This window comes from Gobio gobio, assembly GCF_949357685.1.
Source record: "Gobio gobio genome assembly, chromosome: 1".
Classification (NCBI taxonomy): Eukaryota; Metazoa; Chordata; class Actinopteri; order Cypriniformes; family Gobionidae; genus Gobio; species Gobio gobio.
The window spans coordinates 76,145,093-76,171,756 of record NC_137097.1 but is presented as its reverse complement, the minus strand read 5'-3'; the positions used below and the strand labels follow the sequence as shown (position 1 = coordinate 76,171,756).

The 26,664-nt window shown below is 45.2% G+C and overlaps 1 protein-coding gene across 1 annotated transcript; it reads right to left on the bottom strand.

Moving 5' to 3' along the window:
* Positions 1-213: 213 nt before the first annotated feature.
* On the bottom strand, positions 214-15,022 carry LOC307124997 (nuclear factor 7, ovary-like). Its single transcript, XM_079814556.1, has 6 exons — positions 14,377-15,022; positions 14,171-14,266; positions 13,461-13,691; positions 13,284-13,306; positions 13,084-13,202; positions 214-1,108 (listed from the first exon to the last, which is right to left on the bottom strand). Exons 1-6 carry the CDS (start codon positions 14,770-14,772, stop codon positions 618-620), a joined length of 1,356 nt encoding a protein of 451 aa, XP_079670682.1. The 5' UTR covers positions 14,773-15,022; the 3' UTR covers positions 214-617.
* Between the last annotated feature and the right edge of the window lie 11,642 nt (positions 15,023-26,664).

The following is a 26,664-nucleotide window of genomic DNA, read 5'->3' as shown; positions in this document are numbered from 1 at the left end:
AAAACCGTAAAATTAAAGTAAAATATCTTAATTCAAACAAGGAAAAACATCTGTAAAATTATTGCTTTTCACTAAAACTTTTAATGTAAATTTCTGTAAAATTATTGTTTTTGCACTTTATTTGAATTAAGATATTTTACTTAAATTTTATGGTTTTTGTTTGGCAGCCGCCAGTCATTTACCTTCTTTTTACCATTTTTCTTTTTTTTTTTACAGTGAACACATCCAGCCTTTTCCCAGAGAGAGGAGACGCACCAGCTCAACATCACTGACACTGTCTATCACTGACAGCAAGCCAATATTCATGGAGGAAATATACAGGCACAAGTTTGGACACCTTTTTGTTCTTTATTATGGTAATTTATTCATACTATGTTAGTCATGGGGATCAGAAACTGTTTGATTACACACATTCTTCAAAATATCTGCTTCTGTGTTCATCAGAAGAAAGAAACTCATACAGGATTAGAACGACATGAGGGCGAGTGAATGATGACAGAATTATCATTTGTGGGTGAACTGTCCATTTAAGAACATTTCTGAGAAAATTTACACACACAAACATAGATCACTGTAAAAGATGAAATCAGCTCGATCCAGATCTACAGGTGTAACGTTTACTGACTATTGACCGGTAAGATCCTCAGAGAGGAGAAACAACCACACCAGAAGAATGGAAAGAGTGTGTGAGTGAAGGTGGTTGTGAATGTGTGTAGATGTGTGTTAGTTACAGGATCAGAGAATGACACCGTTCCTCCGTCATAGTCCAGATCAACTCTCACACGATCAAGCTTCTGTTTAACACGAAAACCACCCCAACCCAGTCCGTACTGCACACACCAGACATCAGTGTTAAAGAAAACACATCCCTTCCTCTGGTTTGATGCTGTAGTTACTCCAAGACTCCAGACTGAACTCTCGTTAACCTCTACATCCCAGCGGTGTGTTCCTGAGTTAAAACCCTCTGAGCCCAGAACACACTCATGAAGGTCAAATCTCTCTGGATTATCAGGAAGCAGTTGTTCATTCCTGATGTCTCTCACACTGGTCAGATCATCAGACAGGACGAGATGTGGATGAGCCGTGTTTGGATCCAGAATCACAGGAGCTGATGAGACACAATCAACAGCTGCTTTTATTCTGATCTTCATATAATGATCAAGAGTGAACCAATCACAGATGATTATGAATTATGACACTCGTCCTGATCAAACACATCAGACATTTTCCTCTGATCACTGTCAGTGTTTTAGTTACACACTCATTTTTATCATCAGTGTTTAATGGCATCAGAGACAAACATTAAATGTGTGATTCAAACATTTGTGTCTCATCAAGAGAAACTGATGTGTGTGTGTGTGTGTGTGTGTGTGTGTGTGTGTGTGTCTGTGTGTGTGTCTGTGTGTGTGTCTGTGTGTGTGTGTGTGTGTGTGTCTGTGTGTGTGTGTGTGTGTGTGTGTGTAATACTTTGTTTCTGTCTGTTGTGTTTGTGTCAGTTATGAATAATCAATCATGTTAATATTTTCAGATGTAATAAATCTCAGTGTAACTGAAGCAGGTTCTTCTGGTAAACACATCATTATCTGAACAGACCCTCATCATTGTGTTTCTGAAACATGGAAATATGAAGATTCATGAAGCACTTCTTCTAGAAACCCTTTCAAAATGGATTCAGGATTCATTCATTATTGAACAATTCTTAAGTTCTCAAATATACCAATAACAACATCTTAAGAAGCATTTTCTCATCATATCCCTTATGGAAAGAAAATATGTTTCCATATATGTATGATCAATAGGGTGATATCAGCTAAATTGGGCCACTTTTTGGTAAATCGCTTGGGACAATAATACAATACCATATATGCCTTTTCCATGTGTTTTTATGATTATTAATCACTGTTTTTGATAATGTTGTGTTGAAATTATGTAAAATAATAATTATTTAAGCCCTACAGTTCTTAAAATATCAGCTGTGCCAACTTTTTTTTGCATGAGCAGTTTCAGGTAAAATGGGCCGCTGTTTCAGGTAAAATGGGCCACTGTTGTAAATCTCCATCCATTAGCCCAAAAACCGAAAACTAATGACATGGTCAAAAGGAATTCTGCGTGTAAGCCTTTTCAGCCTTTCGGTGAAGTTCTTTTAATTTATTGATATCTCATTTTAAATCTGACTCCATTAATAATTTTATCTGACTCCAATTATATGTGACTCTATAAAGTGTGCTACATTTAGAGTTTATCAGCTGATTTTACAATTAGTTGCGATTTAATTTAGATTGTTGATTTTCTTTATATCTTCCTAGTTTTTATATTCATTCATCGAGAGACCCTAAATCGCACAGAGACATGACGCGTCCGGATTTCGCGCGCTCACGGGCACAAAACGGTTACTTCTGTGATTAGTCAGAGGGTGTAGAGTGAATATTTTACCTTTAAGTGGTTGCACATGCTCACTCAACAAAAAGTGTAATTTTAGCAATATTCACGGACTACAACTTGCTAACCCAGCGATAGTCAGAAATCGGAATATCGCGCACGCTGCGCTCCATGCTTCAGTCGTGGCGTTATCAGTTTGATCTATCATAACCCTAGATTTTGCGGTAATAAAGGACTCTACATCGATCCATACTAGAATAACGATTTCGGAACCATACAAGAGAAATCAAGGTTAACATTTATTTTGGCCAGACAGGAAAAGTAAATACGTAAACAAGAATCCATGGTACACAACTGATCAGCGTAAAAACATAAAACACAATTGCAAAGCAATATGAAAATAATTTAAAAGAGAGTCATCATGTCTGGCACAATACATGCAGTTTGCACGGGGGGTCTGATTGCAGAATATTCCCCCAGAGAGTTAGAACATCCAGCCTTAAATACTCCAACCAGAACAAAAGGGCTGTAAATATTTGCAACACCCCCACCTGGTTTTGGGGGAGTGGATCAGATATCTTTGAAGAGACTACTCAAAGGTGAAGGAATTGAAAATAATCAAAGATATTTGATATTTGAAATCCAACAAAGAGATTTGCTTTACTGTTGTCACCCCCACCATTTGCTTATCAGAAGGGCGACCTGGAAGACAATAGAGAGGCCTGTAGGCCACATGTGGGTCACACCTTGCGGGGGAAGTTTGGTTTGAGTGTCAGGTTTGAGTTTGGTTTGATTGGTCAGTTTGAAAAGAATACATTTGGTTTCAGTCACATGGTCAAGGAATAGATAAAAGCAGATGGAACTATTGCTCTTTCTCTTCTCTTTTCCTCTGGCTCTTGAAGTCATCTGGGCTTCTCTTCTCTCGCTCTCTTTCTCTCTCTCTCTCTCTCTCTCTCTCTCTCTCTCTTTCTCTCTCTCAGGTAACATTATATTCATGCTGTGTACGATTAATGGTATAAGTTTATCATCTCATTCATCCATTTTGAAACTATTTTAAGTGTAACCATGACCAGATTTTGTCATTAAATCCTTTTTATTACAAATACTGTGCTAACTAGTTTTGATTTAGTATTGACTTTGAAGTGCTCCCTATTGCAATACAATATAGTCACATTATAGCAACGCTCTCCCACATATTTTGCTATTGTAACTGCGCTTATCTCCGTCGTTGGTATGAGTTGCAGTGGGTGGAAATAGACGAGAAATGTACAGTTTTCTTCCATCTTTCTGATAACGTTTTTTAGTCTAATGGCAACCCTGTAGATTGAACCATCTACAGGAGTCCACTCTTACAAAGGAGAACTAATTCTCATTAGTTTTCCAATCTTTCTTATACTACCAGTGACTGCAGTGAAACTGAGACCATTTTACCATTCGCACTGAGACCTTTAAAAAGACATCAAACATGAAAAGGATAAAACAATACATTTACAAAATACATCATCACTGATATATCTGCATTTGGTGACTTGAAACCAGGACTAGGAGAGGGCAAAATGGGGAGGGGGGAGGAATGTTTGTCAGGGTGTTGTCACAGTTTCTGTGAGATCTTTTCCTCAAGATTAGTGACTTTTATTGTTCAATTGCTGAGGTATGTATCTCAGCTTTTGTCTTAGCACCAAAACCGACTCTTACAGACGGCCCCTGGCCAATTGGGACAAATTCAGATTAGTTCCCAAGGGGACATACTTGGACATTCCTTGTTTCCATATTTTGGATGTAATTTCCGAAGTGTTCATGGTGCTGATCCTGGAGTTAACAGCACAAATCAATGGGTGCCGGAGTCAAGTAGTCACCTGAAATAACACATTAAGACAGGCTGAACATGAAGATGAAAACACTGCTGAAATACACCTCAGCAGCACAGTCCCTTTAGGTGTAGGCGTACTGTGCTGATTGGATGCTGAAGCAATTAGGCAGGATATCTGTTATCCCGTTGGTCAGGTCTGTTTCCACCTGCCGATGATTGTGAGGGTTTTCAGTCTGTAGACTGACTTGTTGTCCCAAGTCAGTTGCGTTAGTCAGCATGAGCAGAAAGTGTCAGTGGAAAGTGTCTTTACACTTTGAGGAAACATCTGTGTCCTCCCCAGGATTCTTATCAATAGCTGCCCCTTAGAGAAATCCTCAGTCACCTTCAAGCAGAAGGTTTGGTTTGCCGGGCAGAATCATTTCACTGATGATGCTTCATCGTGTGCTAGACACCTGAACAAATTCTGAATAACCATGCAATAATTGAACACCGATGACTTTGTGGTTATTGTGAGATGGAAAAAGAGAGTTGTTGGATAATCACAAGAACATCAAAATAACAACACATGATAAACTCCTGTCAGAAGTGCGAGTGGTAAAAACGGTCTCATTTCTCAGTGTCATATATTTAGTGAGCAAGTCTCATTTGATCGCCAGATTCTTCAATACCACTAGTGATATTGAAGTGGAATTTAAACACGGTCTGGATGAATTGAAGGAAGGGTATCAAAACCGTCAATAGAACAGTATATTTACCAGCAGTATGCATAATTAAAATATATCACATAATTAAACATGGAAATACACAATTGGATAATTGCCATTATAAAATTGTTTGTATCAGTTGTTTTGAATGCAAATCATTATTGAATTCTTATGTTTCAATCAAATTACTTAGAGAATGAGATTTACAGAAAAAGAGATTTAAAATCTTTAGTTAAACTTTGGCACTCATCTTCTGCGCATTTGATGTACAGGCGCTGTCACACTCAATGATGCAGGTCTGACTGAGAATTGTTTACTTAATTTATGGAAATGCCTGCATCCCAGATCTAAGTCTTTAGATATATTTTATTGTCATTAGCCATATGTTGGAAACTAGGGGCCCTTCCAGTTTTCAACAATGCTAAGGACTGGACATATTAAACATTTTGTCCATCAGTTTACTGATCAATTAATTGTCCATTAATTAATGTGTGACAAAGCCATGCACATGTTTTATGCATCTTGCTGTGTTTACATACAGGAAGTTGACATGGCTGTAAGCCGTAAAATTATTCAAACCAAATAAAAGGTAATTATGAAAATAATTCAATTTGTCCTGTATGTATGAAGATTAATAGTGTATGATAAATTTGCATTATGTGTATGATTTTGGCCTGGATAGTCCCATGATCTATGCCAGGAAAAATGTGTTGTGCGGTGATAGAATTAAGGATGTGTGTTGTGTATGGATGTGTATAGGAGATGGGTGGTGTCTATCCTACCATAATCTGTGTTGTATAATTTTATTCCAGTTTTTATACTGGGAAGCCATGTAACTATGTGTGCTGTGAAGTGTGAATGGCTTCATGAAGTCTTTTCACACCCATCTCCGAGATGTTAAGTTGTGTGTGTGTGTCCTGACTTCAGACCCAGTGGAATCTGGATCTGAAGGGTGGCAGCCATTCACCTGAAAGGAAAACAAGCACAGAGCGAAATACAGTTTAATCTTGAACCTTTACACAAATTTAAATAAGATAGATGAGGCTATCTTATTTTTTCTTTACTGGTCTTAGCCAGATAGTTGTTGTAGATGGCTTTAACCTGTTACGGTTTTATGCCATTAGGAGAAAATTTGTTGTAGTTTACAAAGACATGTATCATTATCATGATCATGTTTCTGTGAAGAAAAGGTTAGATAAACTGATTTATAATGGTCAGATCTGACTATGTGTAAATGCAGTCAGACCAGTTGCACCTTAAGTTGCTGTTGCAGTTGTGTTTACACAATCTGCTGTATTGTGATTTTTATCACACCCAGGTCCCCTGGGGCAATCTCTTTAGATGATGCTGTTTATTCAAGTCAGATCTGTTGTTTAGAGCATCAGGTCGCCAGGTGTTTATGGTGTCATTTGAACTCTTGACCCTTTGGATCTCTGTGTGTCCCCTGTAGAGTGAATGCCTCAAGTTAACATAACACACAACTTTCATTACATTCCCAGTAAAATGACTTCCCCAATCCGGTCCCATGTAATCTGCTGCTCCCAGAGAGGAATTTGCTTACACTTGCGAGTTTCTTTGCAATGGAAAACTTGTACCTCCCCTTTCTCATTGGGTTGAGATCAATGAAATGTAAATTGTTAGGCCTTGCCTGAATTCAACCTATTCAAGTTACAACAATCAGGTTACTCATTTAACTGGGCATTGTAATTTTTCTCATTTAAATTATTGCACAAATAGAAGGTACAGAAGTTCTTTCTCTTTAGGTTTTTTCCCTCTTCAGTTTCTTCCTTCACAATTCTTTCCTTAACCATTTATATTCCCCTTCCCATCATTTCAACACTAATAATGCTCTTGCCTCCCTACTTGCACATCCCATCTTTCTACATTCTAATCCTTTTCATACTTTCCCAACCTTCTTTCCTCTCCTAAATAATGCTGAATTATCCTGAGATTAAAACCATTTCTGGCATTTATAATATAATTTACATTATAATCATAATATAAATCATATTATATTAAAATAGTATGAATTAAATAATCGTTTTATTTGCTGGTCTCAAGAGGAGTCATTTGTCCAGAATAATCTGTTATCATCTCACTGATCTTTAGATTGGCCCTGCAGCTGCTGCTGTGCTGGCCTGATCATTGGGTGCACAGCAATAAGACCAAACTGGACGCCAGTTATAAACTTAGTTGCTGTGAACGTCCAATAAACTGCAAACACTGAGAGCACAGATCAAATTATTGCTCAATTCAAAGATTTTTGTGACTACACAATATGGAATTGGGCACAATTTTCTTGTTTTAGGCTGAGAAGTTATCAATTGCATTCTTTGGGGAATCTATTTGCATATGAAAAGGAAGGTTTGACAAACACAGGTCTGATGTAGAAAGCCAAAGATTATCTTTGGTCTGTTAATTTTCTCAGTCTCTACTGAGACATTAATAAACACACAAGTGCAGTGATTGCAAAGTCTGAAGTAAGACCATAGTAAAACGCTATATTTTATAAGACATTTATAATTGTGACATCAGACCTGAACCAGTTTTGTCCACCTTCACATTTTACACACAAAGGATTCCAGTGAGATCTTTTCAATGATATTTTAGCTCATCTACTCACAAGATTTAATTCACAAGTTAACGTGACCATTTGTTCTTTTTCTTTGTCGCGTTGTTGCAGCAAAGCAAATTAACAAATGTAACTGGACATTTTCCTCAGAATTCAAGGTTTTAATTTACAGAGCTCTCTTGAGTACAGAAATAAAATTTCCTCTCTTGCTGCGTATGCAGACATGGAGACTTTTAAAGCAAGGGATATCATTTCTACTCTACGCTGTTGCTTTCATGTCCCTGATAAGCAATATGGTTGTCTTCTTTTCACGCCCCATCAGATTTATACAGTATTCAGTATTATACACTCCCAACATTTCTAAAAGGCAAATAAGAATGGACTTACCATAACAGCTGAAGAAAGAGAAGAAGATCAAACCTCTCGCTTGTGGCATCCCAATATTTAGCTGAAAAGACACTCGCCACCGGGAGATCACGTCGGGGTCACCAACTGTAAATCTCCATCCATTAGCCCAAAAACCGAAAACTAATGACGTGGTCAAAAGGAATTCTGCGTGTAAGCCTTTTCAGCCTTTCGGTGAAGTTCTTTTAATTTATTGATATCTCATTTTAAATCTGACTCCATTAATAATTTTATCTGACTCCAATTCTAAGTGACTCCATAAAGTGTGCTACATTTAGAGTTTATCAGCTGATTTTACAATTAGTTGCGATTTAATTTAGATCGTTGATTTTCTTTATATCTTCCTAGTTTTTATATTCGTTCATCGAGAGACCCTAAATCGCACAGAGACATGACGCGTCCGGATTTCGCGCGCTCACGGGCACAACACGGTTACTTCTGTGATTAGTCAGAGGGTGTAGAGTGAATATTTTACCTTTAAGTGGTTGCACATGCTCACTCAACAAAAAGTGTAATTTTAGCAATATTCACGGACTACAACTTGCTAACCCAGCGATAGTCAGAAATCGGAATATCGCGCACGCTGCGCTCCATGCTTCAGTCGTGGCGTCATCGGTTTGATCTATCATAACCCTAGATTTTGTGGTAATAAAGGACTCTACATCGATCCATACTAGAATAACGATTTCGGAACCATACAAGAGAAATCAAGGTTAACATTTATTTTGGCCAGACAGGAAAAGTAAATACGTAAACAAGAATCCATGGTACACAACTGATCAGCGTAAAAACATAAAACACAATTGCAAAGCAATATGAAAATAATTTAAAAGAGTCATCATGTCTGGCACATCTACATGCAGTTTGCACGGGGGGTCTGATTGCAGAATATTCCCCCAGAGAGTTAGAACATCCAGCCTTAAATACTCCAACCAGAACAAAAGGGCTGTAAATATTTGCAACACCCCCACCTGGTTTTGGGGGAGTGGATCAGATATCTTTGAAGAGACTACTCAAAGCAGAACTGAATTCTCATTATTTTTCCAATCTTTCTTATACTACCAGTGACTGCAGTGAAACTGAGACCATTTTACCATTCGCACTGAGACCTTTAAAAAGACATCAAACATGAAAAGGATAAAACAATAAATTTACAAATAACATCATCACTGATATATCTGCATTTGGTGACTTGAAACCAGGACAAGGAGAGGGCAAAATGGGGAGGGGGGAGGAATGTTTGTCAGGGTGTTGTCACAGTTTCTGTGAGATCTTTTCCTCAAGATTAGTGACTTTTATTGTTCAATTGCTGAGGTATGTATCTCAGCTTTTGTCTTAGCACCAAAACCGACTCTTACACTGTTTAAGGTAAAATGGGCCACTGTTTCAGGTGAAAATGGGCCACTGTTTAAGGTAAAATGGGCCACTGTTTAAGGTAAAATGGGCCGCTGTTTCAGGTAAAATGGGCCGCTGTTTCAGGAAAAATGGACCGCTGTTTCAGGTAACCAATGGGCCACTGTTTCAGGTAAAATGGGCCGCTGTTTCAGGTAAAATGGGCCACTGTTTCAGGTAAAATGGGCCACTGTTTCAGGTAAAATGGGCCACTGTTTCAGGTAAAATGGGCCGCTGTTTCAGGTAAAATGGGCCGCTGTTTCAGGTAACCAATGGGCCACTGTTTCAGGTAACCAATGGGCCACTGTTTCAGGTAACCAATGGGCCACTGTTTCAGGTAAAATGGGCCACTGTTTCAGGTAAAATGTGCCGCTGTTTCAGGTAACCAATGGGCCGCTGTTTCAGGTAAAATGGGCCGCTGTTTCAGGTAAAATGGGCCGCTGTTTCAGGTAAAATGGGCTGCTGTTTCAGGTAAAATGGGCCGCTGTTTCAGGTAAAATGGGCCACTGTTTCAGGTAAAATGGGCCGCTGTTTCAGGTAACCAATGGGCCGCTTTTTCAGGTAAAATGGGCCGCTGTTTCAGGTAAAATGGGCCACTGTTTCAGGTAACCAATGGGCTGCTGTTTCAGGTAAAATGGGCCGCTGTTTCAGGTAAAATGGGCCACTGTTTCAGGTAAAATGGGCCGCTGTTTCAGGTAACCAATGGGCCGCTTTTTCAGGTAAAATGGGCCGCTGTTTCAGGTAAAATGGGCCACTGTTTCAGGTAAAATGGGCCACTGTTTCAGGTAAAATGGGCCACTGAATTGTACTAGACATGTGCAATTAATGTGAGAAACAACAAATACACAAACTGAGAAAGTCAAAAAGCGCTAGGTTGTGCCCCGCTCTCCCCTATATATATATATTTATATACACACACACACACTGTATTATTCTATATACTGTAACACATTAACATAATATATTTTCCCATATATTTTTCAATATATAGACCATAAATATATGGAAATAGAAGGGATATGTAAGTAAAATAATATAAGGGATTTTGTAAAAACTGCTCTTCACTCTTTTATATTCCTGGTTGGGAGTAATTGAACGGCTACAGGATGTCCGGTCAGAACATTATGTCTCACACCAGTCTGTACTTCAAGATTATTTATTTGGTTGCGCATGCGTCAAACTTGAATGAATAACATGCTGGTACATGTTCCCTGAGACACTTTAAAGTCTATACAATACAAGCGCAGCATCAAATACTTTACTGATAAAGAACACAGTGAGATTATATGGCATTAATACAAGGTATTTACGCAACAACATAATGTGCAAACCAAATTATTACTGTAAACATTCACGCGGAGTGCGCGGTAGCGCTCTTTCCTGTCTCTTAGCAATAATCACTAATGATGCGAAATATTTACAATCAGTTACGCGCGCACAATCCACAAAACTGTTAATGGCACTTCTGGCTCATTTAAATTAGTGATGCACCGATCATGATTTTACATGGCCGATTCCGATACCGATTTTTTTCAAGAAAACTGGCCGATTCCGATACCGATTTCCGATTTTTTTTTATTTTTTTTTACACAATAAAAGAATGAAAGTATACATGAACAAGATGTTTATTTGGTATTTAACAGGCTAAATTGGCTTTTGGCTAATGAAAACAAGTCTACAATCTGAAATTAACAAGAAATTTAATTGGAAATTAAAGGCTGAAAGGTGAAATTAAAGGCAACAACTGCATATTCTGCAATCCAAACAAAGATGTTACTTAAATCAGCATTTGTTTTTAAATTCAGTGTAAAGAAAAAAAGTCTTTACCAGTGAAATTAAATAAAACCAAAGTATATAATTGTTCCAAAATGTTAAATCAAATAATGTTTAGTGCAACGAAAAAAACTAAGATGCTACAGCAGGTGCTTTTTAAATCAAATTAAGTCAATATAATTAAGGTAAAATAAAAGGTAACACTTTAGAATAATGGTCATTAGTTAACATTAGTTAATGTATTAACTAACATGAACTAACCATGAGCAGTACATTTGTTACTGTATTTGTTCATCTTTGTTAACGTTAGTTAATATAAATACAGCTGTTCATGGTTTGTTCATGTTAGTTCACAGTGCATTAACTAATGTTAACGAGATTTTAATAATGCATTAGTAAATGTTGAAATTAACATTAACAAAATTAATAAACGCTTTATAAGTGCAGTTCATTATTAGTTAATGTTAACTAATTTAGTTAACCAATATTAACTAATGACCATTATTCTAAAGTGTTACCAAATAAAAATGATCATCCTATAGCAGGGTTTTTCCTGGGTCAAAAATGGTCTTCGGTGGTGGCTGACAGACATTGCCATCCACACACACAGTGAACTCTACCTACGTGATCTGTGAGCGCAACACTGACAATACATGTAAAATAAATGCAAAGAAACTTTTGTAATTTTTGCTTATCTTATTTTGACATCTGATATTATGTATGATCTGATATTATGTATGATCTCTACCTTGATGTTTGTTTCTTTTGATCCTCATTTTTTACACTATTTAATGATAATTGTTTTGGTATAATCATATCAATATTAAAAAGTAGCATAAAAAATTAATAAATAGCCTAATTTTCTACCATATACAATTTAGTAAAATGATCAGCTATAGCTAACAACTTTGTTCTGGTCTCACCTAACTCCAGTCTACACTAAATTATATTTCACTACACATTGTCAACATAAATAAGCCGAATGACTGTGGATGATTAAACTAATTCTTACTTTTCACTCTTGCTGAATTGGGTAAGCACACTTGTGTTCTCATTTCAGAGGAGTTCTGAGTAAATTAATAAACTGGTTCGTTAGTTCAAGACAAGTGTTGGACGGATCAGTTGTTCTAACCAGTCGTTAAAATGATTCGGTTCAAATGAGTCATTGGTTCGCGAATCGGACATTAGCAGACGCGTTGTGTGAGCAGATGAAGCTGAGCTGAACAAACGCTCACTATCTGCGCTTGTGCAGGGCGCGGAGAGGTAGGCTCGCGCAGGAAAGCGGCTCTTCCTCAGTTCTCCAGGTTCCGTTTGTAACACACAAGTGACATGTTCGCGAATGATTGCAATATAGGCGTATGTGCACGCGGGCGCACTTCCGGATAAATCGGCAGAAAAATACAAAGAAAACCGGCCGGTTGCCGATCGCGCGCTAGAAGCAAAAACCGGCCGGTTCCGGTTTTTGGCCGGTCAACCGGTGCATCCCTAATTTAAATGTTAATAACTCTATACAATCGCATCTCTGCAGCCTCACTGATATCTTGTTTACAACCCATTTGTGAAGGGTGGACTTTTTTTACAGATTTAATGATGTGCTCAAGGTAAATCTGATCAATATATTTTATAATATAACAATATGATTTTAAGGACATTCTTTATAAGATTTCGAATTCTTCAGTTTTGTCTTAAGAAACATTAGAAAAGTAGCAATTTATGGAATACAAAATATTCTTCACTTTTTTTCTCAAGTTACAAAATAAGAAATAATTTTATGTTGTGAATCTGAGATTATGAAAGGAGATTATGAAATTAATAACTTTCTCCATGAACTCGAGAGACTGTCAATAGTTCCTCTAGTAAAACCATCATAATGGAAACTCTTTGAGGATCTTAAAAACACATATGAAGTTCATTGAGTTCACAATATTATATTTGAGCTTCAGTGTTTCAGTCTGAAGATTCACAAGAATCACATGCTTTTGTGTGATGAGAAACCCATGCGTGATTTCCAGTGTGTGTGTGAGAACTCAGATCTTCTCCAGACTCACTGTTTTGGACGATGTCCTGCATCTTCTTCCAGACTCTGAACGGCAGGTTGCCCAAGTACCGTGGCACATGAATCAAAGCTCCAGAAGCCATCTGTGGATCCGGCTGTGAGATCTGGACTCTGGAAGAACATTCAGGAGTCAGAACTGCAGTGGCTTTGGACCAGAACCAGAGAGACCAGAGACACCAGCAGATCACTCACCTTTCCATTGAGACTGGAAACTCCTGCAGAACAAACACACCATTGATCATCAAGAGCTCAATCAATCAATCAATCAATCAATCAATCAATCAATCAATCAATCAATCAATCAATCAATCAATCAATCAATCAATCAATCAATCAATCAATCAATCAATAAATGATGTGAAATCATACCTTCAGAAAGCAGGCGTCTTTGGCTTTCATCATCTCCTCCATGTCTTTGATTGTGTGTGAAAGAGCTGATATGTGTCTGTTCATCTCCTCCAGCTTCTCCTTCATCATCTGCTTCTTCTGCTCCTCTTCCTCCCTCAGTGCAGTGATTGTAGCTTCTTCTTCATCTCTGAGAAACTGATTAAGCTTCTCAAACTGCTGTTTAATCTGACGCTCTGTGTGCTCAGCTTGAGACTGAAATCACATCACATTCACTTCAATCATCTCAAAGAACTGATTCTGGAGCAGCATGAAGAGTGAGTGGGGAATGTGTGTTAGTGAACTACAACTTTAACTTTCTGACGTACTATAACTGTAGTAGTAGATGTTCTGTGTGTGTAGTGTGAAAATACACATTATCAATCAAATCCTCAGGTAGAAGCATAATGTTGTGCTAACAGGTTGTTGCACTCATGAATATTAATCACATGATCTGCATTCGCCCAAACTAATGAGCTAAAATGAAACTGTGAAAGGTGAGCACGAGCCAATGGGATTAGCTCAGGTGCATTAGTCCCGCCCACTGCTGAATAACCAGCTGACAGAGATCATCATTATACACAAACGGTGTGTGTGTGTGTGTGTGTGTGTGTTTGAGTCAATAAAGGAACATGTAATTATGACAAATCAGTTCTAATCAAACTTGTAATCATGACAGTTGACTCAATCCTCACCTTGATGTGTTGAACTGTTTTCTTAAACTCTCCTTTAATATTTTTTTTGTGTTTGAGTTTCTCTTGTAAGGACTTCACTGCTGTTTTGAGCTCCTCCTGGGATTTAAAGAGAAAATCTTCAAGATACTAGAAATTTATGTGATACGATCTTATATGTAATACATACTGTAAGTTTAAACTAGTGTTTATCTTTAAATCTGTCTTACCTTATATGATGAAACCACTTCATCGATGGGTCTGAATTTGTGATTGTCGTGTTTCTGTGAGTTAATACACACCACACACACCGGCTGTTTGTCTTCCAGACAGAAGAGTTTGAGTTTCTCACTGTGTAAACTGCAGAGCTCCTCAGATCCTGATGAACGCCTCTCATTTCTCTCCTTCAGGAACGACTCACACAAGTTTTTTAACACACGATTACATGGAGGATCACCTCTTGAGGATCTTCTCCTGCAGACAGGACACTCCTGAGCTTCCTTGGTTCTCCAGAACTGTTGAAGACACTCTTTACAGAAACTGTGACTACAGGACAGAAGAACAGGATCCTTGAAGATTTCATGACACACAGGACAAGAGAAATCATCTTCAGACAGTGAAGCCATTTTCTCTGTTTGACCTCCAGCAATCTGAGCTTTACTTCAACTTCAATTGTGAACTGAACTGAATCAATGTTTCAAAAATGAATAACCACGAGAATCACAAAGATCTGCTGTCTGGTCAGAAACAAACTTCTGAAAAATCCTTCTTGAAAGTGCTTCTCTTCATTCTTCATTGATTGCTGATTCTTTTTTGTTGTTTTGTCAAGAGAGAAGAGAGTCAGTGACAGAAAGGAGCAATAATAAGTCCGTCTCTTCCTGGTAAGTGTTGTAAGAGGGTGGAGATTTTGTTCACCTTTGGGTGTGTTAAAACAGGTCAGACAGGAACATCAGGGTTTCTTCAGGTTAAAGGGTAACTAGTGGTTAAAAAACAAAACTGCACTCACTTTGCAGCAGAACATTGTTTTGGTTGTGTAAGGATCGGTTTTGCTGCTAAGACAAAAGCTGAGATCCACACCCCAACAATTGAACAATAAAAGTCACTAATCTTGAGAGAAGATCTCAGAAACTGTGACACCACCCTGATCAAACATTTCACCCCCTCCCCATTTTGCCCTCTCCTTGCCCTGTTTTCAAGTCAACAAATGCAGATATACCAATGATGATGTATCTTGTAAATCTATTGTTTTATCCTTTTCATGTTTGGTGTCATTTTAAAGGTCTCGGTGCGAATGGTAAAATGGTCTCAGTTTCGCTGCAGTCACTTGTAGTATTAGAAAGATTGAAAACTAATGTGAATTCTGTTCTTCTTTTGAGTGGTCTCTTCAAAGATATCTGATCCTCTCCCCCAAAACCAGGTGTGTGTGTTGCAAATATTTACAGCCCTTTTGTTCTAGTTGGAGTATTTAAGGGAGGGTAACAGAGCTGTCAGGGGGAACATTCTGTAGCCAGAACCCCCATGTGGTGCTGTGTGAGGGTCTTTGGGACACTCACACACATTGCATGTAGTGTGCCAGACATGATGACTCTTTGAAATTATTTTCATATTGCTTTGCGATTGTGTTTATGTTTTTACGCTGATCAGTTGTGTACCATGGATTCTTGCTTACTTATTTACTTTTCCTGTCTGGCCAAAATAAATGTTAATCTTGATTTATCTTGTATTATTCCGAAATCATTATTTTAGTATGGATCAATGTAGACTCCTTTATTACCGCAAAATCTAGGGTTATGATAGATCACACCGATGACGGCACGACTGAAGCATGAGCGCAGAGTGCGCGATATTCCGATTTCTGTCTATCGCTGGATTAGCAAGTTGCAGTTCGTGGATATACTAAAATTACACTTTTTGTTGAAGTGAGCATGGGCAACCACTTAAAGGTAAAATATCCACTCTGCATCCTCTGACTAATATCAGAAGTAACCATTTTGTGTTCGTGAAGGCGCGGTCCGGACGCGTCTGTTCTGTGAGATATTGGGTCTCTTGATGAACGAATTTGAAAACTAGGAAGATACTAAGAAAATCAACAATCTAAATTAAATCGCAAGTAATCGTAAAATCAGCTGATAAACTCTAAACGTAACACACTTTATGGAGTCACATAAAATTGGAGTCAGATAAAATTATTCATGGATTCATGGAGATATCAATAAATTAAGAGAACTTCACCAAAATGCTGAAAAGGCTTACACACAGAATTCCTTTTGACCAAGCCGTTAGAATCCGTTTTTTGGGCTAATGGATGGAAATTTACAAGAGTTATGGCCTTTTTACACCTGTTCACTTCATTTGTTTTCTCTGATCATATATCTATCATATTGTGAAGAGATCAGGAGTAAATGTCTTTCGAAATTCCTTCAAGGCGGATTTAAATCTGATCACTCAGATCCACCGCTCCCACCACGCCGAGTGCTGAGGGGGCACTACAAGAGGATGCAAGAAAAGACATAAACGGCCGCCAGTGAAACTGAAAGTAGCCCAAGGCTCAGAATCAGATGCTCAAAAACACAATCATCTTCATTAAAACTAATGAGACTAAATGCTCTTACCAGTGCTTATCGCTCGTTCTCCTATTACGGCCTTTGATCTTGAAATGAGCCGATAAATAAAATACTGCTCATATCTGTTGCTTTCGTTGTCGAGAACTGAATTTGCATAGCCTATAGAGTGGAAATTGAAGATTGGATTTATATTCATTTTGCAGAGAGGTGTAAGGTGTAAGTTCCCTTTCGAAAGGGAACTCGCGATGCGTCAGCTTGACGCTACGGGGAACGCCTCCAGCGTGACTGGTGCCTGAAATCACAATGAAAAAACTTCAATCCTATTGACCGGCGACAGCCTATGATGTCATCAAGGTGCGACCAGGAAGTATATAAGGGCGCCTTGCCAGCATGACAGTATCTCTTCGTCTTCAGGGACTGTTTTGCCTGTCTTCACGTGAAACGTCTACAAGAAGGATAACAATGAAGTGTGCTGAGAACGCCACTTCTGCAGGTGTGTTTTGAATGTGTATCTTGCGCTTTGGATACACACACACTTTGCGTTTACTGTCTGGGAGAAGAGCATGCATGAGAGGTTTGCGAACCTCTTGTGAAAGTACTTGTGAAAGTATTTGTGAGCGTTGTCCTCTGGAAACGCTCCGCTCTCGGTGGGACCTCTTCTCGAGGGGAGAGGTTTCAGCATCTGGGAACGGCCACGCTCGAGCTGAGGCTGAGCGGCGTCTAAATACCAAAAGCGCTTCCCAGATGGATCGGGCTCGTCGCTTGGAGACAGTTATGGTTCTTGAGGACGATCCAGATCGTGAGAGGCGGACCTCGGAGGAAGGAGCTGGATTTATGTTCCTCCTCCTCGTCTGCTGCTCTTCCACTCGAGCAGAGGATGGGTGAGTCAGTTAAAAATGCTGAAGCTTTTCTTACCATCCTGTCCCATGTACGGGAGTTGCTGGAAGTCATGGAACGCGCTGCGGGTAGACTGCAGCTGCCTTTGCGGCGCGTGAGGAGAAAGGCTGAGCGTCCAAACAGTTTGGACGATCGGTTTCTCTCCGCCCATGACCTCCCAACTCCTGGGAGTCTTCCATTTCTTCCAGATCTCCATCAGCAGATCTCGAGGGAATGGAAGAAACCATACTCAGCCCCGCATCTGTCGACATCGGCGAGCTAGATGTCACTGATGTCGAGGGACTGCCTGGCTGGGTATGTGTCGATGCCGCCCGTGGACGAGATGTTATGTTTATCTCGCCTCTGGGCGGCCGGCGACACTGTGGCTCCCACCCTGCCGGTCTAAACGCCTGAATGGCAGGGCGTACATGTCAGTGGGTCGCGCTGCAGCGGCTTTGCACACCACAGCTGTGTTGCAGGCTGTGTTGCAGGCGGACCTGCTGAGGGACCTCGATCAGGGGGGAGGGACCCCCTGAGGCGGTAGTCGAGTCGCGCCGGACCGCGGTTTTCGCTCTCCGGGCCACCGTACAAAAAGCGCCGATGCGGCGAGGGTGGCCACGGAGAGACATCTGTGGTTAAACCGTTTGGACATCAAGGAGAAGGAAAAAATCCTTTCTCCCTGATGCCCCGTTTTCGCCATCTGAACTTTTCGGCACCTCCGTAGAGGCGGTGGTGGGAAAGTTCGGAGAGGCGAAGGCGCGCTCGGCGGCATTCAGGACATGCATTCCGCTGAGGTCCGGGACCGTGCCCAGGCAGTCGGGTGTCCCCGGCCCGTCCCAGTCTGAGGGCTGGAGACGGGAATAGCGAGCCAGCGTCGCCTCTCGTGCGCCCCGCCGCGGAGGACTGGGGGCGCAGGGGAGGCGGGACACCCGCGACAGGAAGAGGAAGGAAGCCGGGGCTGGTAACCGGAACCAGCGCAGGCAGCAGACTCCACCCCCCGAGGAGCGCGGAGATGAACGCTGCCTTTTTTCCCTTCCTCTGGTTTTTCCCCCGGGCGCTTTTACATCAGGCCGGTGGCCTATGATGAGCAGAGAATGTAAGATTCTGCCGGCCCGCCTGGTTTGTTTGTTAAAAGCGCCCCCTCAGGATGGCGGGCGGATACTAGCTCGATGGCTGGGTTGAAGCACCGCGAGGAGCGATTGGTAAGTCCCCCTCTATGAGGGCGAAACATTTTCAAAACTATGTTTTTCAGGACTTTTTGACCGTCGCTCCCCTGAGGGGTTGCTTGGGGAAATTTTGGATCATCGAGGGATTTCGCAGGGCCTGCAGCTCCCCGTGAGTAAGCTAAGAACGATCTTCTTTGCAACATTATGTGGTTGTCTGTGAATGCCTCACTTTTGCTAGTAGAGTCTTGCTGCCTCTCCGTGTTATTTTTCCCACTATGTGGGTGTTTAATTTGCGCTCTTGCCCAAGGGCTTGTAGTGTAGAGGGCTAGCTGTGTTTTCCTAGCGTAAAAGTGGGAAGTAGCTGAAGACCGGGTACGTGCTAATGCGCAAGCTGTAGTAAGATCTGCGCCCAGCTCTGCGGGGCTTTGGGAAAAGGGGTTTCGGGGCCTCAGTGTGTTATATTAGAGGTAATAATATTTCTTTCCCGAGCCCTGAGTAGATCTAGTGCGGTATGCCGCACCACTTGGCCTAGGCTTTGTCAAGGATGGGGGCGTTCCCTTTTAATGAAGGTTGTTCGCCCCTGGCCTGTCCTTTGATATGAGAACATGGCGTGGTTTATGCATCCTTGTTTCAGCCTCCTCTTGTTACAGAGTCGTCCGGCCAAGGCCCGCCCCCTTCTCTGCGTTCTGGGGTTACGAGTAACGCAGTCGGGGTGTTGCAGCAGACAGCGACTTTGCCAGTGGTCGTGGGGCGGAGTGAAGCGTCTTTCGCTGGTTTTGCGATCAGACTTTATCTGCCGTTTCCGCCTTTCAGAGCTTGGTGGCCGCCATCTTTTGGCAGCCCCCGGCCTCTTCCTGGAGGATGTTCGGCCGGTGGGTTCTATATTTTCTAAAAGAAAAGGTATTGTTTCACCCTTGCTCTATGTCTCTGCTCCACCTCCTTTAGGGCTCGGGTTGAACTGAACATCGGATAAACCTCTGTGAAGGTTCTGGTCGGATGCTCCCCTGAGGCCCGAGCATTACCAATGGCTGACGCCCTCGCACTTATGGTTGGCCGCTGCATGAAAGTAAGACAGCCGCCCCGAGGCAGGTGACGTAAGTTGTACTCCCCTCGCTTTAGAGGGTCTTTGTTTAAGCACTTTCGCTGAGTACACTGCTGTTGGCAATGTGATTAGGTCCATGTTTGTAGGCGCTGCCCGAGAGACTGCACCGTCCTAGGGGCCCTAGGACACGGCGATGCAAGTTGTCCCTAGCTGCCTCTGGGATGGAGCCAGCCCCAGGTGCGGGCATAGGAGCCAGCTGGTTGTTAGTAGCCAGCTTCGGCAGTCTGGGCAGTTGGACTTCAGAACAGGTAGTAGGCATCAACTGGCCTCCCTGCAAGGAAGTCTCGACGCCGTGGCCCACGAGTGGGCCCTGGAGGATCTTCTCCACTGGTGTCGATGTCAGCAGTAACCTCGTCAGCTACTCTCCTTGGGGATGAGTTCCCAGGTGTGAACTGGATTTCCAGGCTTTGTCAGCAGCAGACAGCTGCCGCCAGCCCAGGCGCAGCAGCCAGCCTTCTTAAGGCCGCCCTGAGGGGTAGGCTCCTGGTTTGGTTTACCTTTACTCAGATGGTAGGCCCGATTGGCCTCCCTGAGGGCCTGCTGTGGTCAGCAGGCGCTGCCTGGTCTCCCCCGAGGGGGCACCACTGGCATTGAGTCCCTCGATGGCTGGTATAAGCTGCTAGTAGGCGCTGGATGGCTAGCATGAGTGCTAGTAGGTAGTAGGCCTCAACCGGCCTCCCTGAGTGCCGCTGAGGCGGTGGCCATGAAGTGCTATGAGTAGCACATTCTGGCTATGGGCGGCACGCTCTGCTATCAGGTGGAGGCATTGCGCCTCCCTGAAATCGTTCCCCGGTCCCCAGGTTCGATAACGGATCGTAGCATGGGATGCTATCAGGCATGCTGCACGGGGCTTCCCTGAGGGGATTCGCTTGGCGTAGCAGGCCCACGTGGCCTCCTCTGAGGGCACGCTCTGGTGAGCGTAAAGTGCCGTGAGCGGCACGTTCTGCTGTCAGATGGTAGGCATGGTACCTCCCTGAGAGCGAGCTCCCGGTCCCCAGCCGCTGTGGTGAGCATGAAGTGCTACGAGTAGCACGTTCAGCTAGGCTGTGAGTGCCCGATATCTTTGCAGTTGGTTGGCCCGCTTGGCCTCCCTGGTGAAGCGAGTCCCTGGTCTTCCCAGCTACCTCGAGGGCTAGCACGACGGCAATCAGGTTTCAGGCCCGTATGGCCTTCCTGAGGGCGAGCGCCGCTGTTGGACACGCGAGCAGTCGGCAAGGGTTACCAGGTGGAGGCTCCTCTCGGCCTCCATGGGGAACGAGTTCCCCTGGCGGGAACGCACAACTGGCTTTACTCTGACAGCTAGTGGTCACCCGCTATCAGGCGCCGGTCTCTGGCTGTTCGCGAGACCTGGAGGCGGTGTTCTTACCCTAGCACGACGAGACGTTACTGCTGCTATGCGGTCCCCACGGGAGGGGACTTTCATAGTTTGCCTACTGCATGGCTACCTACCAGGCAGGCTTATGAGCTCCTCTCGAATGAGGGTCTACTATGAGCTTACGGCCGCTTGGCGCTGGTTAAGGGTTGTAGGCCCCTCGGGGCCTCCCTGGCATAATCAGCCTGTAAGGCCTCTGGCCTCCTAAGCACGTTTTAAAGTAGGTGCTTGGTAGATCCGAGGATCGAGCGGCTAAACTCCCCTCGCTAGCAAGGGTTATATAGCACTTCGCTGAGAGCTGCTCTCCGGGATAACCCGTCTCTGAGATCCGGCTAGTGGATGTTACTGCCTTTCTTGCAGCACCCTAGCGGGATGCCTCTTCGGAGGCGAGTACCAGAGGCTCTGTACTGTACAGACAGGGTTGACCGTATTACGTGTCCCACATTAGTCTGGGTCACCTGGTCAGGTCTCCCTGGTGGCATTCGGTGAGAACCTCCCGAATAGTGACTGGCATAGGGTTCCCTCGAAGTTCCCTTGCCACGTTCCCTTAAAGGAACTCCTTCTAAGTCGAATGGGCCTTCGAGCAGGGCCTGGGAAGGACCTCATGTGTGTGAAGGTTCCTTCTTGGGCGATAGCTTGGGCTATGACCGTAGGGAGCGCTGTCACTGACAGCCTAATGTGACCAGAAGGGGAGTGGTTCAGGCATCTCAGTAGAATTTGCTTGTCTTGACAGTTGTCACTGCCAGTGGGCATGCACTCCCGTCGGCATGGCGGCGTTGGTATATCGTTCCCCGTAGCGTCAAGCTGACGCAGCGCGAGTTCCCTTTCGAAAGGGAACGTCTCAGGTTACGAATGTAACCATTGTTCCCTGAGAACAGGGAACGAGACGCTGCGTCGCTGTGCCATGCCGCAGGGCCTGCCTGCCGAAAACAGTCCCTTCAGACGATTAGATACTGTCATGCTGGCAAGGCGCCCTTATATACTTCCTGGTCGCACCTTGATGACATCATAGGCTGTCGCCGGTCAATAGGATTGAAGTTTTTTCATTGTGATTTCAGGCACCAGTCACGCTGGAGGCGTTCCCCGTAGCGTCAAGCTGACGCAGCGTCTCGTTCCCTGTTGTCAGGGAACAATGGTTACATTCGTAACCTGAGACGGTTTTTATTTTTATAGTTTAGATTGTGTAGCCCGTTTCGTTTGCAGGCGCCGTTGCATGCTAGCCTGCCTCAGCTTGTCAAAAATTCGTTTTTACTGTGGTGGTGATAGTAAACATTTAAACTTACATTGTGATATGTTTGAAGTGTTTTATATATATATGGTTCCCTTTCAGTCAGTCACGTTCGACGTACGTCAGATGTAACGACGAATTGGGATCACTTCTGGGAGCCCCTATCAGCTTTGAGCTATTAAGAACCGGCCAATGAACAATTGGCGTGCGAGATTTGCATCTCGCGCTCCGCCCCGCGCCGTGGGTATAAACAGGAAGCGAGAGCGAATGCACGCTGTCATTCACTTCGGAGCCGAACGGCATATGAAGAGGACTAGAGAACTCATCATTGAGTATTCAGCTGCTATCAAGCAAGAGTTATTGAGAAGTCCGGAGATCGGGGATCAGTGCGTGTTGGAGAGACGGCACACTTCAGCGGGATCGCGGTGCTCGCTGCTGCTCTGTATAGAGAAAAACTGCTGTTTTCACAGCAACCTGTTGGTTCGTGAGGGCGTTTTTTCCTTGAGTACAGGCACGGGCTGCACTAAACCCTGTGCGCTGTCGCGTTTTCCCCCTGAGTGCTTCAGCACGAGAGCATTTCCTCACAAAAAGAGTACACGGGTGACGCTGCGTCTTTTTCAAGATGTCATTCCACCCGTGCGTTTCTGGATGCGGTCGTTCCCTGGCGCCTGCTGACGGTCACAAACGCTGTCTCACGTGTTTGGGCAAACAGCACGCTGAGGCGGCGTTTGTGGATAGTTCATGTTCCCACTGCGGGAACATGACTATCTCGGAACTAAGATCGAGACTCACCTACCTTCGGGAAGGCGGAGTCCCCTTACCCATCCCACGATCTAGTGCTATTCCTAACCAGAATAGACCTACTTCTTCGGATGGCCAGGGTGATCTGAGGATTACGTTTAGGGCACACCCGCCGAGTCAATCTCCGCAGGCCCCTATTCTCTCAGTTCTGCAACCGGTAGAGCTCCCGGGAGAAGTCGCTGGTCCCTCCCACGGGCAGCCAGCTGTGACTTTCGGAGCTCCGGCAGACGAGCAGATATCGATCGCTGCATCGGAGGGGGAGTTTCAGTCCTCGGAGGATGAGGGTTCGGCTGGGCTACCTCCCTCTGGGAGAGTCGCTTCGGCCGTACCGGACCCCGAGATGACTACTATCCTTGCCCGGGCCGCCGAAAGGGTAGGGCTCGTGTGGAACCCTCCACCGTGTCCCGAACCCTCTACGTTGGATGATTGGTTCCTCGGGGAGGGTCGCGCTGGTTCTCAGCGCCCTGCCCCGACACCATTCTTCCCGGAGGTGCATGAGGAGCTCACGAGGTCATGGACGGCACCTTTTCTGCCAGTAACCGGCCAAGTGACTCCTCCCCCCTCACTACCCTCGATGGCGGACCAGCCAAGGGGTACGCGGTGATCCCGCCAGTGGAGCGCGCCGTCGAGATGCAACTGTGTCCGGCGACCGCCTCTCCCATCCCGAGCCTGTAAGTTCTCCTCCGGTCTGACTGGGAAGGCTTACAAGGCTTGCGGACAAGCTGCGTCTGCCTTGCATGCCATGGCGTGCATGCCCAGGCACTCATGGACATGCACGAGGGTAGGGCTGACCCAGAGCTCCTCCGGGAGCTTTCTGACGGCGACGGACCTCGCCCCCCGGGGCGACGAAAGTCACCGCCCGTTCCATCGGTCAGGCGATGTCCACGCTTGTGGTCCAAGAGCGTCATCTCTGGCTCAACCTGGCCGACATGAGGGAGACCGACAAGTATCGGTTCCTGAACTCCCCCATTTCGTCGGCCGGGTTGTTCGGCGACACGGTCGAGAGCTTTGTCCAGCAGTTTTCGGCCACCCAGAAGCAGACAGAGGCCATCAAACACATCCTGCCCCGGCGGCCCGCTGCTGCCTCCACCCAGCCGCCGGTGGCGCCGCCTCCGACTGCTCGTCGCCGAGGACCTCCGTCCACCGCCGCCTACGCCCCGCCAAGGCACCGCAGCAGCCTTCCACGTGGGGGGCCGGCCGTGGGAAGGATGTCCAGCCCGCTCAGGCCGCTGCCAAGCCAGGTGGCAAGCGTCGTCGCAAGCGACCCTGAGACGGGCCGCCCAGAGATGGAGGAAACTGCTCTTCGGGAGATGGCTGCAGCACCACTCCTCCCCCGGAGGAGGGCCTTGGCGGTGGTTGCATGGTCCCATTCCTCGTCACCCTCAGGTACCTCTCCCTTCGCCATCAGGGGACGCCGGCTGTGGGGACACACTCAAGCAGCCTCCCCACACTCGCACGTCCCCTCCGCGGATGCAGGTAAGTGTTGCACAGCACACTCAGATCCGCTTCGGGCCGCTCCCATGCCGTCCGAGCCGGATCCCTGCGTTCCGCCTCGCTAACCCGCTGCAGGTACGTCTGTGGTGCCATTGATCCCCCTGGTTCGGAGTCTGGGAGCCTGGCTAGCGCTTCCCAGCCCGTCTCGGTGGCTCCTCCGTACCATCAGACTTGGCTATGCGATTCAGTTCGCCCGGCGTCCCCCCAAGTTCAGGGGTGTTCACTTCACGACAGTAGTAGAAGGAAGCGAAGGACGCGATAGAGCTGGTCCCTCCAGCCGATATGAGGTCCGGGTTCTACAGCCCGTACTTCATTGTACCCAAGAAAGGCGGCGGGTTACGACCGATCTTGGATCTGCGCTTCTTGAACCGGTACCTTCACAGGCTGCCGTTCAGAATGCTAACGCAGAAACGCATTTTCAGGTGCATCCGTCCCCAAGATTGGTTTGCAGTGATCAACCTGAAGGACGCGTACTTTCATGTCTCGATTCTCCCTCGACACCGGCCCTTTCTGCGCTTCGTGTTCGAGGGACGGGCATATCAGTACCGCGTCTTACCCTTCGGCCTGTCCCTGTCGCCCCGCATCTTTACGAAGGTGGCGGAGGCGGCCATTGCTCCCATTAGAGAGCATGGTGTTAGCATTCTCAACTATCTCGACGACTGGCTGATCCTTGCCCAGTCGCGAGAGCAGCTGTGCGAACACAGGGACAGGGTGCTCAGTCACCTCAGCCAGTTGGGACTTCGGGTCAACTGGGAGAAGAGCAAACTCTGTCCTACACAGAGGATCTCTTTTCTCGGTATGGAGATAGACTCGGTCACCATGACAGCGCGCCTCACCGAGGCTCCTGGGGCATATGGCATCCGCAGCCGCAGTAACGGCTTTGGGATTGCTTCATATGAGACCGCTTCAACGCTGGCTACACGACGAGTCCCGAGATGGGCATGGCACAGCGGATCTCTCCACGTCCAAGTGACTCAGAGGTGCCGACAAACCTTCAGCCCATGATCGGACCCTTCGTTTCTACGGACGGGAGTTCCCCTAGAACAAGTGTCCAGGCACTCCGTTGTCTCCACGGATGCCTCCTCCATGGGCTGGGGTGCCACGTATAACGGTCTTGCAGTTTCGGGTCTGTGGACGGGGCCTCAACTGCAATGGCATATCAATTGCCTCGAGTTGTTAGCAGTTCGTCTTGCACTCAGCCGCTTCAAAGTTCCGCTCAGAGGCAAGCACGTTCTGGTCCGTACGCACAACACTGCGGCCGTAGCTTACATCAACAAACAGGGTGGTCTACGCTCCCGTCGCATGTCACAACTCGCCCGCCATCTCCTCTTATGGAGTCAGAAGCATCTGAGGTCACTTCGGGCCATTCACATTCCGGGCCTACTCAATCGTGCAGCCGACGAGCTCTCACGACAGCCAGTGCTCCTGGGAGGGTGGCGACTCCATCCCCAGGCGGTCCAGCTGATCTGGAGTCATTTCGGGGCCGCACCTGTTTGCCTCCCCAGAGACGACCCACTGCCAGTGGTTCTATTCCTTGACCGAGGGGACCCTCTGGTCGGATGCCCTGGCACACAGCTGGCCCCGGGGCCAACGCAAATATGCGTTTCCCCAAGTGAGCCTTCTTGCACAAACACTGTGCAAGGTCAGGGAAGACGGGGAGCAAGTCCTGTTGGTCGCTCTGTATTGGCCCAACCGGACTTGGTTCCCGGAACTAGTGTTTCTCGCGACAGCACCTCCTTGGCCCATTCCTCTGAGGAAGGACATCCTAACTCAGAGACGGGGCACCCTATGGCACCCGCGTCCGGACCTCTGGAAACTCCATGTCTGGTCCCTGGACGGGACGCGGAGGTTCTAGGTGACCTACCGCAAGAGGTAGTTGACACCATCGCTTCCACTAGAGCCCCCTCTACGAGGC